Below are 17,245 nucleotides of genomic sequence, written 5' to 3' on the forward strand. Positions count from 1 at the left end.
TCTCTTCAGCTGTTGCTGTTCTGCAGCAGTATTTTTCCCTTCTTCTTAAATACATTATTCCAGAAGAACTACCTCTGTCACTGATGGCCTTGGCCTTTGCCAGCTTCTTAGAGCCAGATGGCAGTGGCCCTGTGAGACATGGAGGAAGCTTCTAGTAACTTCTCAAAGAAATCATCCCTATAGCCCCCCCACTATCAAAAGCCTGCTATGCAAACCCAGTATTGCAACTTCCTTAATTGCTTCTTTTTTTTAATCATAAGAAAATTCCATCAAAAGAATAAACTTTGTTTTGGGAATAGAGAAACTTCAGCCCCTTTACAAAATCACTGTGTCCATCAGGAGATACATTAGATATTTTGCTGCTCTGCTGAAAAAACATCTTATGGAGGATCATTTTAATAGGAGGAAGGGAGGATGTGGTATCTCCAGCCTTGGATGTTTTCCAGACTTGGCTCAACAGGTCACTTCGGACCTGATTAGCTTTAGCAACATTTGTGTGGTTTCAGCAGAATGGTTGGATGGATGACCAAGCTTCACTAAGTACTAGGTTAGATAGATAATACTGATGACACTAATGGCTATGGTTGTGAACTTCAGGAGGAAAACAGAAAAAACCCAAACCATGTCTAGATTACTTGTTGATTCATGATTCTTTGTACTTCCAGTCAACTTAAGAGCCAAACAATGCTGAGCTGTCTATGCAGAATAAATCAACCTTTACTGCTGTGAGAAGAAAGCTTCCCCTGAGCTAATTACTCAGGTGTTTTTCAGACTCAAATAAATGTCTCTTGTTATTTATTTACTAATTGCTACATTTGAAACAACATATTCGAATCACAAAATCAGTTACAGATGGTTGATAATCTTTAAAGAAATCACAACTCTGAAGAGCCAAATACTTCTGTTTTGGTTACTGAACTGTTGTGCTATGCAGACATACTGTATGACAGAGCAAAATATAGTATAAGCATCTGGCATTCCGATGCTAGGAAGTAAAGCATGGTATTTGCAGAAAATTTAGTAGAATATCAAATGACCGTTTCATAGCATGGTTGACACTGACATTGTTCAGCATCACTAAAATTGAGTATATGAAGAAACATAAGCCATCTTCCAAATACACTGCTACTGCTCACTTCTTTAATCACATTTCCATTCAAGACCTACATACACTGAGTAGGTTCAGTAAATCTAGTAGATCATTTAGTACATGTGTCCCATCATCCACAAAGTATTTTGTTCTAGAAATGGATCTTGCTTGGGTATTTTAAAGCACGTACACATCACTTTATCAAACCAGCACACTTCCATTTGGAGGAAGCAGCTCCCAAATACCAGCCAGACACAAGTGCAGGTGACCTTTCTCTTTCGAGGTGAATGCACCAACGGAAGTATTTGCATCCCAGCGTTTATACAGACAGCTCCCCGTATGCAGACACAGCAATCACAGGGGGCTTCACAAGTAATCACAGCTTCAGAAACCAATGACTACACAATCTAATTAGGAACCAAATATTGTTGGCTTTTATTAAAACCAACAAAAGGCACAGGATGCAGATAGGTCCTGACATGACACGAAGAAACATGTACCAGAAAGAAACTACAAAGCAAGCACACAGCACGAGGAAGAAGGAATCAGCAGCTCTTGCACCAAAGATGGGACTCTTGCTAACTTCCACAGGGGCCTATACAGCAGAATCTAGCCAAAAGAAAGCAGCTGCAGCACCATAGTTCCCCAATAATACAAATTTACTTTTGGTCAACTGCTAACTGCAAAGAACTGGGGAGAAAAAACAGGTATATAGAGTAAAAGGACAAGGACAAGTAAAAGGACAAATGGGTGCTTTTTAGATGGAAGGCTCAGAATGGTGAATGCTGGAAAACATTCCTAACCCTTCACTTGAAAAATAACAAACTAGAAAATGCATGAGTTCAGGATATGAAAAAAAAAGGATGGCAGGGTTAACTGAAAAAATGCTTTTATTCCAGGAAGATCCCGCAGATCTTCAAATTTCAAAAGAAGTAGTTTCCAGAGAAAAATCCAACAATCTTGAATAGAACTAGAAATATGTACCAACTGTTCATTGTCACATTTAAAGTAAGAACTGAGCACCACTGAATGCAACTAACGGGGGCCAAGCTTAGTAGAGACGGAAGGTGTTTCTTCAAGCAGTGGACAGACAACCAGTGAGACAGACTCCCTGTCAAAGCAAGCAGCCAGTGCTGAAGGGGGCCTCAGGCACAGACAACACAAGTCTTGGAGGACAGCTGGAAGCCAGCAGAGTTCTCAGAGAAGAGTATTTGCTAGAAGAGCAAAGAGATATGCTTGTCCTGCTTAGCCTTGGCAAGGAATTTGCTCCTGACCACTACTAGCAACAGGACAGTTACCTGGACAGGCACCTGGACTGGGTTTGTATAAATGAGGGAGGTTTCAAGTGATGCTGTTAATAAGCTCTCTTACAAAAGCAATGTCAGAAGGGCCCAGCAGTCACTAAGTTTTAAAACTGAACATCTTGAACATCTCAAACACCTCAAGAACAGCAAGAAGAGACTTAGAGAGAACAACATAGCTACTTCTACTGCATCCCTACTGCCAGTACTGCTAGTTTTTATCTCCACTTCTATCACGTATCATCTTCTCATTATTTTCCTTCACCTGATAATTTTAAGTATAGTTTAGATGTGTTACTCAGAAAGATACCTCTATTATAAACAACACAACACTATCATCTGATTCTGCATTGCAGCCTTGCTGTAAGATTCACCTAATCTAAAATGCTGGGCATCAACACAAGCTAAAGAGCCTAATAGATTTGACAAATAAATGTTTTCTTCTTCAGCAGAAATATTGCCTCAAATGGTATGCAAGATTTATACTAACCTAAATGAAAACCTACTAGTCTTAATGAAGTGCAAATGAAAGGACTGTGGTATAAAGTACAGTGTGACAGCACCAGCTGCTACTGCACTGCAGGCTGTATATATTAATTTAATATAACTCTTTGGTGTTTGCTTACAAGAATTTGCATCTTCTTTACTCTTCTGCAGCTTGCAGAACAGACAAGATTTTTAGCTGGCAGTCAAGAACTGAACTGTATCCTATACAAGAGAAGAACACCTTGTATCAAAAGTGTATATTGCAGTTTGACTAGATGAAGACAGACAGTACATGCATAAATACCTGCATACAGTAGTTGAGGCTTTAATCAACAGTGGGCACGTAACTGAATGGTAGCACTCAGTTCTTATACGCTTCAGTAAAGTATTCTAAGGTCTCGTAAGTTCACGTCCCAGCTGCAGGTAAGGGCTATAATGATTAAATATATTTATCAGGAGAAATCAGAAAGAAGTCATATAAGCTAGTTAAGAAGAAAAAGCACCATGCATCAGCGAAACTGTAGGTCTACTTATACCTTCACCTTTATCTTTCACATAAAGAATTTTACAAAGTTATAGGAAAATTATGCAAAGATCCTGCATCCAAATTATGGCAAAGTAAAAAGCATCAACACCAGAATCTCCTGTATTTCAAATAAATTCCATACAAACACGCATGCACAAAACAAGAGCTGAACTGTTTCTTGCGAATATAAAAGACTTCTTCCCATAAACTGATTTATATAAATTCTATCCATGACAAAAGCCAGAAATTCTCACTTTATTGCCACTCCCTCAATTATTTGGTAAGTTACTTGTTACCTTAGCTTGGAAACCACTTAAAATCCCCCTTAGGTTTCAGAGAGCAAGCATTTTGAGGCCATTTTAAAAAGGTCAAGTTTGCCACAGACAGGAGCCTACACTTCTACTCCAACAAGATTGCAGAGCAAAGGAATCAGTTACGGTTCATCCACAATCTCTGAGTTGCTCACCATCACAGCATACACAGGATTCAAACTGTAGCTGTCAGCAAAAGCTACACAAATAGTTGCACCAGAAGAAAACAAAAGCATCCCCCTTCTGCTTCCCTGCTCCCTACTCCAACACAACACTAAAACGGAAAGTTGGAAAACGGGTACCACAAGGATGAGGCTGATTGACTGATTCTTTTTTCCTGGATATATTACCACATAAAACTGAAATTTAATTCATTAAGAAAGCAATGAACTGTCCAACTTCCTCAACAAATTTGCATAACACAAAGCTGATCATGTCAGGACCCGTCTGACAGCGTAATAAAAAATGGGGACAACTTTGAATTGCAAACAATTTTTAAAAGCATGCAATTAAGACTTCCTTTGACCTTGTTAACAAGGATGCTAAAATGTTAATTCTTAACTAACTGTTTATGCTAAAGTCTGTTTCACATTTTCTCTTCCTTATGCCTAACCAATGTCTAAATTACCAGGATATTGCTAAAAATCCAATAGATCTCTTTCCTGTTATTAGTCATTACAGGAAAAATAAAAAGACAAAGACAAACCCTCACAATCATAATGATTAACAGCTCTAACGCTACAAATCTGGAAGTTCCTGCCCTCTGTTACTTACTAATTATTTGGTCCCAAAATCTTAGGTCTGCTTAGTTTTAGAATTAAAATCTCATAAAAAGTGAAAACATGAAATACCAGTTATGAAAGAGAATGCTTACTTCAGTTCAAATGTTATACTCACTGGCCAAAAGTAAGTGATATACACGGTCAGAAATTAAGTGTGCATGTGTTTAGAGGCTGAAGGTATAAAAATGAAGCACAGGTCCATGCTGATGATAACATAATTCTGTCAAAAGCAGCATAACAAAAATCTCTCAAAAATCTATCCACACATAAACTAGGACACAGGCAATTTTAGCTTAGTCAGGTACTTGTGTACAAATCCATGTAACCACAGAATCTGCTATTAACTGTTTTCATTGAAAACTGGAAATATTTAAAATATTTCACTGTTAAAAGAGCACAATTCATCATGACCCAAAAACCATCACTGAAGTCAATGGACACATAAAATCCAGTTACAGCACAGTATTACTTTTTTCTGCAAATATGTTTTTCTTATCTTTATAAAAACAGTCTCTAAAGATGACATAGAACACACTTCACAGCAACTTTGTCACAGCCTTTAATACATCAGATTATACCTTTTTAAGGATATATATTTTATATCCTTGACTCATGCAAAGCTGGCTGCTCTGAGAGTGACAAAAATTTTGTAAATAAAAATCACTACTGAATTATTTGTTCATTGGACATTCAGGCCTGTTAATCATATCAACTACACCAACAGCAACACAGGAAGAAATTTCTCTTTTACTGTATTTTTCACCATTCTAAAGAGACTACGTGAAATGTTGCAATCACAGTAATTGCAGAGGACTTGCCAACCAAGCTTTTCAAATAAGTACAATGAATTAGAAAAAATAACTGAGAAGTAAGATCCAAAAAGAAAATATACCTGTGAGTTGCATTTATTTCCTTTAATCAAAGAATTCAATTTTGCCTGCAAACCCATGATTCTCTCCTTTCAGATGCTTTATTCAACCACAGATGTCTAACTTGATAACATATCCAGTAAAAGCAAAAAAGTTAACTTGCAACAAAAGAATCAGAAAGGTAAGGCAAGTTGTAACACAGTTTAAAACAAATCTGTGTAGTGCAGACAGAATTCCAACAAAGCTCTGAACAAATCAGAACTCACTGGAGATAAACCAGCAATAGTTAATGACCTTTACTTGACTTTCCTATAAAACAATTCAGCAGAAAAAAACCTGGCTTCACAACCTCGGTGTAATAATCAGTAACTACACTGAACCCCTAACACTGATCTAAGTTACCAAACAGCATGTCAGAGACTCAACAAAAGAGATCTGGTCTTTCACTGTGACGCAGCAAAGCCTCGTTAGCAAAATTAAAGCAAAGTCCAAGACTGTTTTCAAGACAGCTTTGTCTCCTTAGCAACTGACATGACCGACAGGCAGCACACTGGTAAAAGTCTTACTTTACAAGGCAGCTTTGTATTATTACTTTGACTTAAGCAGTAATTTAGAATACTTGCCTGAAACACAGCCTGAAGTAACTTAGCTAAAAGCCAAATAAAACAGCAACAGAGTGAATCCCAGAAACCAGACTCCAAGAAGCACTTCAGGAGGCCATGAAACAGCGACACAGCTTAGTCACGCCTTACAAACACTTTTGTTCTCCACATAAAACTCCAGTTTTATTTAGCAAAAAGCAACTATGAGGTACCGTTTTCATATTAAAACCAAATTTCCCCCATGCTGTAAATGCCCATTCAAATGCTTAACAAAAAATACAGTTCATCTGGTAAACTTCCCGAAAGAGCCTGACATCAAAATCAGGTTCAGCAAAGTGTTTGGGGGACAGTGTCCAGCCAGTACCTGGCATCTATCTATTAACATTCCAATACAACATTCCTCCAAGAATTTTTTCACATCACGCTAACCCCCCCATGCTGTTAAATTCCCCCTAGACACAATTCTGCCATTCTCTGGGGCCAACTACGGGCACCTACCAGAGGACTGCTACTCACAGAAATCTACCATAATTTTCCTGCATTCAAGCAAGTGAAATTTTCTTTATAATTTACATGAGAAACTGAGTCAGGTAAATAACAGCATTTACATAATCACTCACAGCTTGTTGTCATGGGGAGAGGGAAAAATAAAAAGAAAAAAACACACCTTAAAAAAGGAATATTTAGTCAAATAGCAAAAGACAGCAAGTTCCACCCACCATTATTGAGTTTTACTGCATAAGTACATGAGAAGTGTACAAACAATAAATGCAAGTATGTTAGAATGCATAAAAACACAAGGACACAAATTAATATGAGAACTGAGCAGCTATCAGTTTTAAAAGGTTGAACTAAATTTAATTACATCATCTGCATTTGTTTCCAGCTATGAAGATAAACACATGCAGTGCTCTGGCCACATATAAAAAGACAACGAACATCCCTAGTTTTGGATGACAGATCTCTGTTGCTGTTTACCACATTTTTGTTTTTCTTTTCTTTGGTTGGTTGCAGAGGAGAGGTGTCTAGTCTTAATCAAGATTGCCTGTAACTAAGACTAGTTTTAACAGTTAATCTTGTACCTCAGCCCTGAGCAACACCTCTTGCTGTCCTGGGCATCAGCCGCTTAAGCGCCTGCATCCAGTGCTTACATTCCATATGGGAAAATGTGTCTTTGAGAGCAACAAGAACTCTGCTTTACTTTTACATGTGACTTAATTTAGATCCTGATGTTAAATATTTCAGCACTCTCAGTGCTAATAAGTTACTTTCTCTGAGGGCTTAATCTAAAACCAGACAGAATGAAAATTCCAATTTGCTTGCTGTGTCAGCTTTTAAAAATTTGCAGCTGTTGTGTCACAATTGCAGGGGGAAACTGAGCAAAGTATAAATGGTGGCTTTACGTTTTGAATTTTAAAGCTACTGTTATTTTTTCATTTCCAGAAGGAGAAAGATAAGAGATTAAGAGATGAATCTTTTAAGAGTTGGTATGATTTTACCCAAACATGCCACCGATCAGTTCAACAGCATTTACACATTGGAAGCTTCTTGCAAAAATATGATGTAGTAGTGCTCAGTCTTATCTCATGGGAATTTTCAAATTAAGAGGCTTTTATTATTTTACTGCTTTCTATCAAGCAGGAATTTCCATCCTGTAACTGAAGGGTTAAGACTACCCTGTGCTACAAGCCAGATGACTACTAAAAACCCCACTACTGTAATTCTTTGCCATCTTCCGCACACAGGAAAAAAAAGCAAAAGGATAAAAATCCAGAAGACACTCATCTTGTTTTATATCAAATTCTTGTTTGTCTTTAGAAGTCAAGACCTCAGAAAACAGCAGTAGTTCCATAACAGTGCAATTACACTCATAGAGCTTAATGCTACAATTCTAACTCAAATTTAACCAGAAGAAATATTTAATATGTAGAATTTCAGAAGTATCTTTTTACAAATATGAAATTCTGATTAAACCTGTATTCGAATACTCTTCTTATTACTAATCAGAGATAGTTTAGTACTTTAATTATAAAAGACTGGTTAAGACTTAGTCACAATTACAGCTTTCACCACAATAAAAAATTTTCAGATAACCAGTAAGATAAAACTGATATCAAATTTGATTCAGGAGATAGGAAAGCAGTGCTACAAAGCAGTACAAGATACCTGAAGCACATAATCCCAAAATCAGATACTACAATGCACAAAGACTATTTTTATGAGAGATATGTGGAAGACAAAAACCCATGGGAAGAAGAAAGGTTCAGATCAACAACTAATTTAAAAAAAAATCTTCAGAGAGGATTTAATTATTAACTTCCAACTAAGTGCCACAGATGCTGTATTTTCCCCAGTTCTATGTTCTTCTGAAGATAATAAATGTCAATATGCTTATAAATTAAAAATACTCTATTTATGAAAACCATGAGATATGTTTTTGGTTTACCTGAAATCATATCTCAGGTGCTTTTTGGAACAGTCTTATAAAATCACCATGGCACAGCAGGGTACTGAATGCATGGATAACGTTGTTTCACCAAACAGAAGGAAATGTGTGCCACTGCTTTCACTGATGCCCAGTCTCAGTGCTAACACAAATGAGGCACATTTGCCCTTATTCTTCCTCAGCCCTTTCAAAGGTATTGAAATGTTCAGTAGAACTGTGAATTCGAAAAAATTTGTGTTATTTCCTTTCACAGGACTCTTCAAGGTAAGAGGTAGAAGGAAGAATACACACGTGGTAGTACTGTGACTGCCTTCCCTTAAATTGGCAAAAACATACCACAGTAAGCTTTCCTTTGAAAGCGTTTTAACTAATGTTTTCCCTTGATACTAATGATACTTGTGACACTAATTTCACTGTGTCGAAATGTTCTGAAACTGACAGTGTCCCCAGTACCATTTTTTCATGGCTTTTTCTAGGGAGCTCTTGGATCTTTCGAATATTCTCTTTAACAGTCAAATCATCAATACAAAAATGCAACTGATTTGACATATTACAAATAGAATTTAGCAACCAAAGATCTTCAAAAGTGGAGAAGCTCATCAAAAGCAGTGGCTACAGTTTTGGCTTCCAACAATGCTGCTATTTTACTGACCAGCTTGCTTGAACCATAGAACTACAATCATAAATCATATTGATGACTCTGAATACACACTTCACTAAATTAAGGTATTCAATAAAATATGCAGCTGTGGCTGCTGCTTTTCCAATGAACACCTTTTGTCCTTGAAAACTAGGATTACTTTAGTGGGGTGGGAAGACCAAGGGGAGCAGAGGATATTGGTGTAGTGGGTAGTACCAGTCAGGGGTAAAAACAGGATGCAAGAGAAATTTAACATCATCACTGGATAATTTTTATGTGTGACATAAGGAAATTAAAAAAGACAAAACCAAAAATCGTAGCAACAAACCTCCCTGTTGTCTTAACACTAGTTGGTTTTGTAACAGCCAAAACCATACCTCCATATGGAGCACATGAGAAATGTGTAACAGTAATCTTTTTTCTGCCAGATGGATACACACCTCAAACACACCCACAAATACTAATGAAAACCACCTTGGCCTCCTTCAGGAAGTCATTCAACACTTCACAGAAAAAATAGGAAGTTGTTGATAAACTGCTTGCAAGAACTACTTCCTGTAGGAAAAATAATTACAAGACTTGTTTGCTGGACAATCAGTTAACTTTTCCTCACACTACAACAACAGAAGAAGTATTACACAAGCTCTGTAAGAATTAAAAGAATAACTCTAATTTAAAATGATCCAAGAGTAAACTAAAACTGAGCGAAATTTGTTTATTCTTTCTGCAAGCTGCTGTCTGCTGTTCCCATTGCACATTATCTTTTGCCTCGAGAGCGATTCCCTATCTTTCTGCACAGTTCACCGAAATGTCAAGCAGCAGCTGGCTAACAGGAAGTGGTTAAAAAGCAATGCAATTGACATCACCACACAAACCAAGCTCGGCTTCTTTACTGTATGTTTAAGAATGGGCTACATCAGTGAGAGATGACTCAGATGTGACCACTTACTAACCAGCAAGTCTTAACTTATGAGCTCCACTGAAGGAGCAGTATCACTAAAAAATAGTTTTACCAGCTGTACAGTTAGCAGGCCTTAACCCACTGCTCAAAATCATCACTAAGGGAAAATGAAACTCAGCATTACTACCCATAACAGTGAGATGAATGCTAGTAAGTGGAATTCTGGCAAATCATATGTTGGGCATTCATACATAAGGGGGTCTATTTATCCAGATGATAGTCTAATTTACAAGAGTAGTTCTGGTTCAAACCCTATAGTACTGCCCTCACCTTCTTTTAATGTGCATGGCTACATGGGGTGTATATATAAAATATCTGGCCAAACAACTCTGTGCATCTATCTCTATAAATACACACACACACAGATGATTAAGTATTTTCTCTCCCATATATTTTCATTTCTTTGCACAAATTACTGTGCTTGCAGTGCTTGATCCACTGATTAGTGGAAGTGACTGTAATTCCAGAGTGTATTAAGTATGGTACTCAATTTTGTATTATTCTCTTTGTACTGTAGCATATTATGATAACTATAACCATAGGGCTTACCGACATCTGGAAAGAATCTGATATTGTTACCTATTCTGTAAATATGTTTCTAGAGCCTGATTACCATACTGTTCATGGAGCAAGTGGAAACAAGGAGTGATGCAGCCAATGAAGAAAAAAAGCTGAATACTTGAAGAGACACTAAAAATCTGCATATGGTAGAAGGAATCACATTAAAGGTGATTTAGAATCAGAAATCTTAGTACACAGATTTCAAGCAAATGTTTAAGGTCTAACCAGGCAAGATGAGAGCTTTAGCAGGCTTGTAGGTGTGAACTAGAACTTACCACTCATCACTGAAAAAAACCTTTAGTATAAAACTTGCTACTCAAAACTAGCCTTAAATTTCTTTGGGCTTGCTGTACATACAGAGCAAACGTTGTGCTAGTACTTTAAAAGCTTTTTACAAATCTCAAAAAACTCCAATGAAGTTGGTGGATCTTACCTGCATATAGTATTAAGCAACCTTTTATGAACAAATGTTCTTCAAGTGTGAACAGAGCTGTCCTCATTAGACTCTCCCATACCAAAGTATCACCCAAGGAAAGCCAAAAGGAAACAGCCCATTACACTGTTTAAAATCTCCCGAGGTCAGCATGTGACCCAGCAGGGAGAGGTTCAAAAAGCACAGCCTTTATTTTTTTTCCTAACAACCTGGTTTGTTTCCACTCCTTTCCCCTTCAAGACACATCCTTCACAGCTAGCAGCTCTTTCAATCATTTACTTTGGATGTCTGCTTGAGAACAAATGATCTTGCTCATGCAGATGAGTTTGCCAGACTTGTGTGTACTTTCCAGTCTCAGGCTCTTTATTGTTCTTGCTGAAACCTGACCCTTTGAAATGGATACCAGGACACCAAGAAAGGACCAAAAAACTTGCAAAAGAAAAAGGAAAGATTTTTGTGGTAATAATCAAACTGCAGAAAAAGCTTTCCAAGAATAAATCTTTCAGTCTAATTTTACCTGAATGAGCACAATTTAAAAAATTCCTTAGAAGAGCAGGAAGACATATTTTGTCTTGTAAACTCTTTCATCTTCTGTAAAATTGACAGTGCTATCAAGAACAAACACTTGTGGCAGTAAAACTTTAAAATCAAATATCTATTTTTCACGCTTCATAAGGTGCTCTTTAAGAGCTCTCACTAACACAGTCAAAACAAAAGTTTGCTTTTCATTTCAAAACTCATTCTGTTCTTTTCTCAAGGTTCAATGAGCTACACTTCTCAAATGGCATAAATTACACAGTTCAAAATAACCTTCTACTTGTCCCTGCTGAAGAGCTCATATTCTAGAGCACACTGATCTGTTAAACTTCACCAAAGAAAATATCACATCTTCAAGATCTATAACTAATGCTTATTTTCACATTTCTAATAGAGAATTATTGTTTTCAAAAGGGAACCTCCAGGCTCAGAAAATTTCAGACAACTACTGCACCCTCTTTTTGGTTGAAAAAGAAAAGGCTAACTTCTCTTTATGGAAATACCACAGCTGCAGGAACAAGAAATATTTTTAAGAAGTTCTGCAAGGTCAATTTTCATTGCAGACAATGTAAATTTGTTATTTTTGAAGCTACAAGCTCAACTGTTTTAATCAGATGCAGGTATTAATCACAGTGTTTGAGAGGGAAAGGTAGTAATAAATACATTTTTCTGGTCTGAAACAAGTTTGCCATAAGTAATACTGTGTTACCTCTTGCCACCCTGCAAATGACATATAATGGGTTATTTAGAGACTTGCTGTTAAATAAAAAGTTCAAAGTATAGTCAAAGTATTTGAGGGCAAGTTATGGTCTTGGTGGGCACATTTTCAGAATGAAGGACAAGTCCCTGCAGTTTTCCAAAACTGCACAGAATAAAAGAAAGTCATTCCTGATGGACTGGGTGTCAAATGGATGGCACGTCTAACTTTCTTCAGCTATGGAAAAGGTGATACTAATTCCAATCTGTGGAAAAGTTACAGCTCTAGGAACATGAAACAATATTAGAAATTCTGAAATTTCCTCTTCATTGCCAGGAATGTAGATGAGTTAATATACAAACACAAATACAGTAATCAAACATTACTGATATTTGTGTTTGTATATTATATATATGTTATTATATATAATGTTATGTTATTATATATACTGATATATACTGATTACAAGATATGTTAATTACCTCAGGAAGACAGAGTAGGCAAAAAACATTTTGGTTGTGTATTTAAACAATTGTCTTTAATCAAAATATTAGAAATCCTGACATACTGTCACTGCAATACTCTCTAAAGTTAACTCTGTATTTTTACATCTGTATTATTAAAATGAGGTAAAATGTATCTTGATCTGCATGACAACTCTGACAATATTCAGCAAATCCAAAAGTCTCATTGTTCAAGAATGACTACGCTAATTTCACTGATTTTTTTAGTACACAATATAAGGGATAACATTCTTTAGATAAGATTAAGATAGGACAAATATTCATAGAGTACCATACAGCTTTCAGAAACAGCAGAATTGATATGTGAGAAATACTGAAGTGGTAGGGTTCCCTACTTAAAATCACAAGCATGTCTTTAAAAATACATATTCTAAACACAATGAAATTTACTGACATTCTAAGATGGTAAAAACGTATATATCCCAACAACAAAAAAAAAGAGCCAGAGATACAGCTAATTGAAAAGAAATTTTACTTACTTAAGAAAGTATCTCTGTCCAGATGGTGTCTTAGCCATCTCCCAACCCGGTGGCAAAGGTACATCATCAGGGATCTCAAAAGAAGACTGGCGGAGGTGTTGAGAAGATGGAGCTCCAGGCCCAGTCACTACTCCAGAGGGTGTAAGCGTCCCTGGAGAAACAGCTCCCAGCTGCAGTGATGCTGGAGAGGAATGAGCTCGGACATGCTGTGGGGTCAGGGCTCCTGCTGTCCCGGCATCAGTGCTGGCCTGCCAGGAGTGAAATTATTTTTATTAAGATTCCTATATTTCAGTAGAAGTGCAGCTGTCAGAAGACATTTCACTTTAAATGAATGTTTCAGGAGAGATTCACAGCTCAGGTTGTTTTAAAGTTCTGCTTGTTTGCCAGTTGTAACTGTTCAAGCAAGCCTCCATGTAGTTTGGTTAAAAACCCCTGTGCAAGTCAAGAATTAAGTGTATGTATTGAGAGCCCTGAGTTTTATTTTGAAACTCAAGTTCTTTCTCCTCAGCACAGGGTTAAGAACAAACCTGCCTGCAGTCAGCAGATCTCATCCAGTGCACTGAATGGTTTGTGACTGGACTGCACCCACTCCCTACCATCACACCCACTTTCTGCTGGAGGAGTTAATTTCCCACTCTCCTTTGCAAGTGGGGGTGTGGGGATTCAAGTAGATGCACACACCACACACCATCCACCCCCAGACCGTAGGGGTTTAAAAGATCACACAAAGAGAAAAGCAATAGTGAAATGCCAACTGGCAGCAGCCAGTTCCAATGGAGGAAGACTCATTAATTCAACCATTAAAAAAACCTAAACAAGAAGACTGAACATAACATTTCCTAATAACTCGAGCTTTTGAGGGTATAAAGAGTCTGTCCACGCTTTATCCAAAGCAAAGCTTCAGCAAACAGCTGAACCAGTCAACCAGAAATGACTCACAAACCCATCCACCGGAGTCACCACTCATAAGTACACAGAAAGTCCTTGCCAGTACTAAATACACATCCAACATGGAAAAGGCAGCTCTGAAAACCTGGTTAAAGTAAAATTGGCTTTAAAAAATATATTTACCAATTAACTGGTTTCATAGACAGACCAGAACAACACTGACACCTACAATGAGATGCAGGTATCAGTCCCTGTCACACCTCTCTACACAAGGTATTACACCATCAGAGGCCCCACTTACACACTCTTACAGTTCTGCTTCACTTCATCTGTACGCAACCACACATGAAGTTCTATGTGTGCAACTGGAAACAAATCAGTTTGCACTTACATCCAGACAAAAGAGTGGATTTGCAATATTTAAATTCCTGGGAATCACAGATTTATAGAAAAGAGAGACCTTTCCTTTAAGCTGAATGTTTATGTGGCACAATTAAACAGAAAGGAAAAAATGAAAACAATCCACAATGAAGCAAATTATTCTCTCTTGCTTTAGCTGGATTTCAAGTTAATGTTTTAGGAACCACTGAGTGGTACAAGGAACAGTGATCCAACTAAATATGCTTTACAGACCAGACTAACATACACAAGAAATATAAAGCTAAGCCTAAAAGTACAACCAAAAGTTGTACTTTTAGTGCATTTCAATGCACTAAATGCACTTTTAGTGCATTTCAAACACGACAGCTATTTAACTGCAGTTACTGTATTTAACAAGACATAGTGTTAGAATGTCTACCCAATGTCTACACAATGGAACCGCAATGAGATTTGCACAAGCTGGGAGAACACTATACATAAACCCCTTATTCCTTGCTGGATTTCAGTATGTTATTAAACGTCTGCAACTCAGAAGCTAGCAAAACTACAGAAGCAGATCAACTCCACCCCTTCCAATTTTCTTTTCAGTATTCCTATATGAAGGCCAGACTGCTTTTTTGAGTATTTGGAAAATGAATTAACTCCTAGGCTGGGAGAGTACGTGCCAAGGTTCAGCCTGGAACGAACTTCTGAAGTCAAGTTATAAATCGTTCAAAACAGAAGTTTAATAATGGAAATGTTGACAAGCCCTTAACAACACGGCACCAGTACGCAGCGAGTTTCACCCTCACTGGCTACACAGACAAAGTGACAATAACCAATAATAAAACTAATTTTATAGCTTAGCAACTAAGTTCATTACTTAATAACACTTGACTAGATATGCACGGTCTCCATCCAAAACGTTGGTTAACAGCAGTAGCTTCCCCTCGTATTCACACCAGCATTTAGGTCTCGGTACAAAAGTCCCTCTGCTTAAACACCCAAAGCTCCCGGAGGCCGAGCGCCGACCCTGCCCCGCATTCCCCACCCCGTTCCTGCTCGGCCCTGCCCCCGCATCGCCCCTTCCCCCCGGCGCTGCCCCGCCCCTTCCCAGCCCTGCCCCGCATCCCTCCCCCGCTCCCTGCGCGGCCCTGCCCGCATCGCTCCCTCCCCCGGCCCGGCCCGGCCGAGGGAGGCCCCACGGCTCCGAGCCCCGCTCGCAGGCTGCCGCCGCTGCCCGGGATGCGGCGCTGCGCCCGGCGGACCCTGGACGCCGTCGGACCTGGCGTCTGGCTCGGGCATTAACTTCGGATGTGCGTGCCTGTGTATGTGGGGGGGTTAGTCCTACTCAACCCAGCGCCGTGCTGAAATGGTGGAAAAGTCACATCCATATTTACTGTCTGACGGGGCGAGGGGGTGTAGGTTTGGCACCACTTCATCGACCCCTTCCATAGAGGGCAGGGTATTGGACCGCAAAGCGACATTCAAAGCGAAGCGTTTTCACCAAAGTTTTAGGGTCTCACCCCCACTGTCGCCCTCCCGGTGAGGCCGAGATAGCCAAGGAGCGGATGTGGAGTTCGAGGCCCCGCTGGAGACCGGGACGGGGCCAGCGCTCGCTCGCCCTCCGGCCGCGGCCTCGGCCCTAGCGGTGTCTCGGGACGCGGAAGGCGGCCCGACCCCAGGGGAAGAACAAATAAAGGGGTGTGGGGGCGGCAGAGAGCGCCCCGACAGCCCCGGCCGGGCGCCCCCCGCCCGCTCGGCCCCGTGGATTCCCGCCCCGGCCCCCTCCCCCACACGCCTCCCCCGGGAGGAGCTCTGCGGCGGGGAGGGGGAGCACAGCACGGCCCGGCCGGGCCGCCCCCCGCCCGCCCGCGGCGCGGGCCCCTGCCTTCCCTCCCCCTCACCTGGCGGGAGTGGGCCTTGGGCTCGGGCGGCTTGAAGAAGGAGTCGGGCAGTTTCCGCAGTCGCATGGGCAGCGTGTGTGGCACGTTGGCGCCTTTGGGGTTCATCACTGCGTTGAACAGCGCCTCCAAGTCGGTCTCCGAGTCGCCCCGCACATGGACGATCTGGTGCCCCGCCGGAGGGGGCCCCGCACCCGGGGGCTGCGCCGCGCCGGCCGGGGCCCCCGTCACCGGGCCAGGGGGCTGCGGCGGCGGCTGCTGCTGCTGCGAGGCCGGGGGCTGCGCTGCCTGCGGCGGCTGCTGCGTTTGAGGCTGCCCAGGATCCATGGCTCCGTCGGGACCCCCCGGCGCTTCCCTGGCGGGGCTCGGCGGCTCAGAGCCCGGATTCCCAGTCCCGCATGCCCCGCTCCCCGGGCCGCGGGCTCGTCCTGCTGTCGCCGGTGCCTCTCACCCCTCGGTCGGGAAGCCGACCCGCCCGCGGCAACTGGCAAAACAACTCTGGCCGTGCGGCGCTTCCCCGAGCCCGGCCCAGCCCGGCCGGCGCCTCTGTCCCGGCGGCGGAAACTAACTCACACAACACACCAAACAAAAGTTCGCAGTTACGCCCGCCCGAATCACTCTCCGCCGCCGGCTCCGCCCCTCCTGAGCCCGCCCGCACCGTATCCGAGCGAGGCAGCCCGTGCTCGCAGCGCTCCTGCGCGCGCCCGCCCGCACCGCCTCCCGCCCGGGGCGCTGCGCGGCCCCCCGGACTCCGCTCCGCCCGCGGGTCCGGCCCGGCCCGCACCGCCCCCCGCCCCGCTCCGCTCCGCGCCCGCCCGCGCCTCTCCCGCCCGCCGCAGCCAACCACA

The 17,245-nt window shown here is 41.1% G+C and overlaps 1 protein-coding gene across 3 annotated transcripts in view; it reads right to left on the minus strand.

Moving 5' to 3' along the window:
* YAP1 (Yes1 associated transcriptional regulator) overlaps nt 1-16,724 on the minus strand; it is an 85,449-nt gene extending 68,725 nt beyond the window's left edge. For all 3 annotated transcript variants that reach the window (XM_054269979.1, XM_054269977.1, XM_054269978.1), the window contains exons 1-2: nt 16,401-16,724; nt 13,246-13,493 (exon numbers count right to left, since the gene is read on the minus strand). In XM_054269979.1, the coding sequence (XP_054125954.1) occupies nt 13,246-13,493; nt 16,401-16,724 (572 nt within the window). The remainder of the gene's footprint in view (nt 1-13,245; nt 13,494-16,400) is intronic.
* Nucleotides 16,725-17,245: the final 521 nt, after the last annotated feature.

Source organism: Melozone crissalis, unplaced genomic scaffold, assembly GCF_028551555.1.
Source record: "Melozone crissalis strain CALT ecotype California unplaced genomic scaffold, PUWL_Pcris_2 ptg000008l_1, whole genome shotgun sequence".
NCBI classification, from domain to species: Eukaryota; Metazoa; Chordata; class Aves; order Passeriformes; family Passerellidae; genus Melozone; species Melozone crissalis.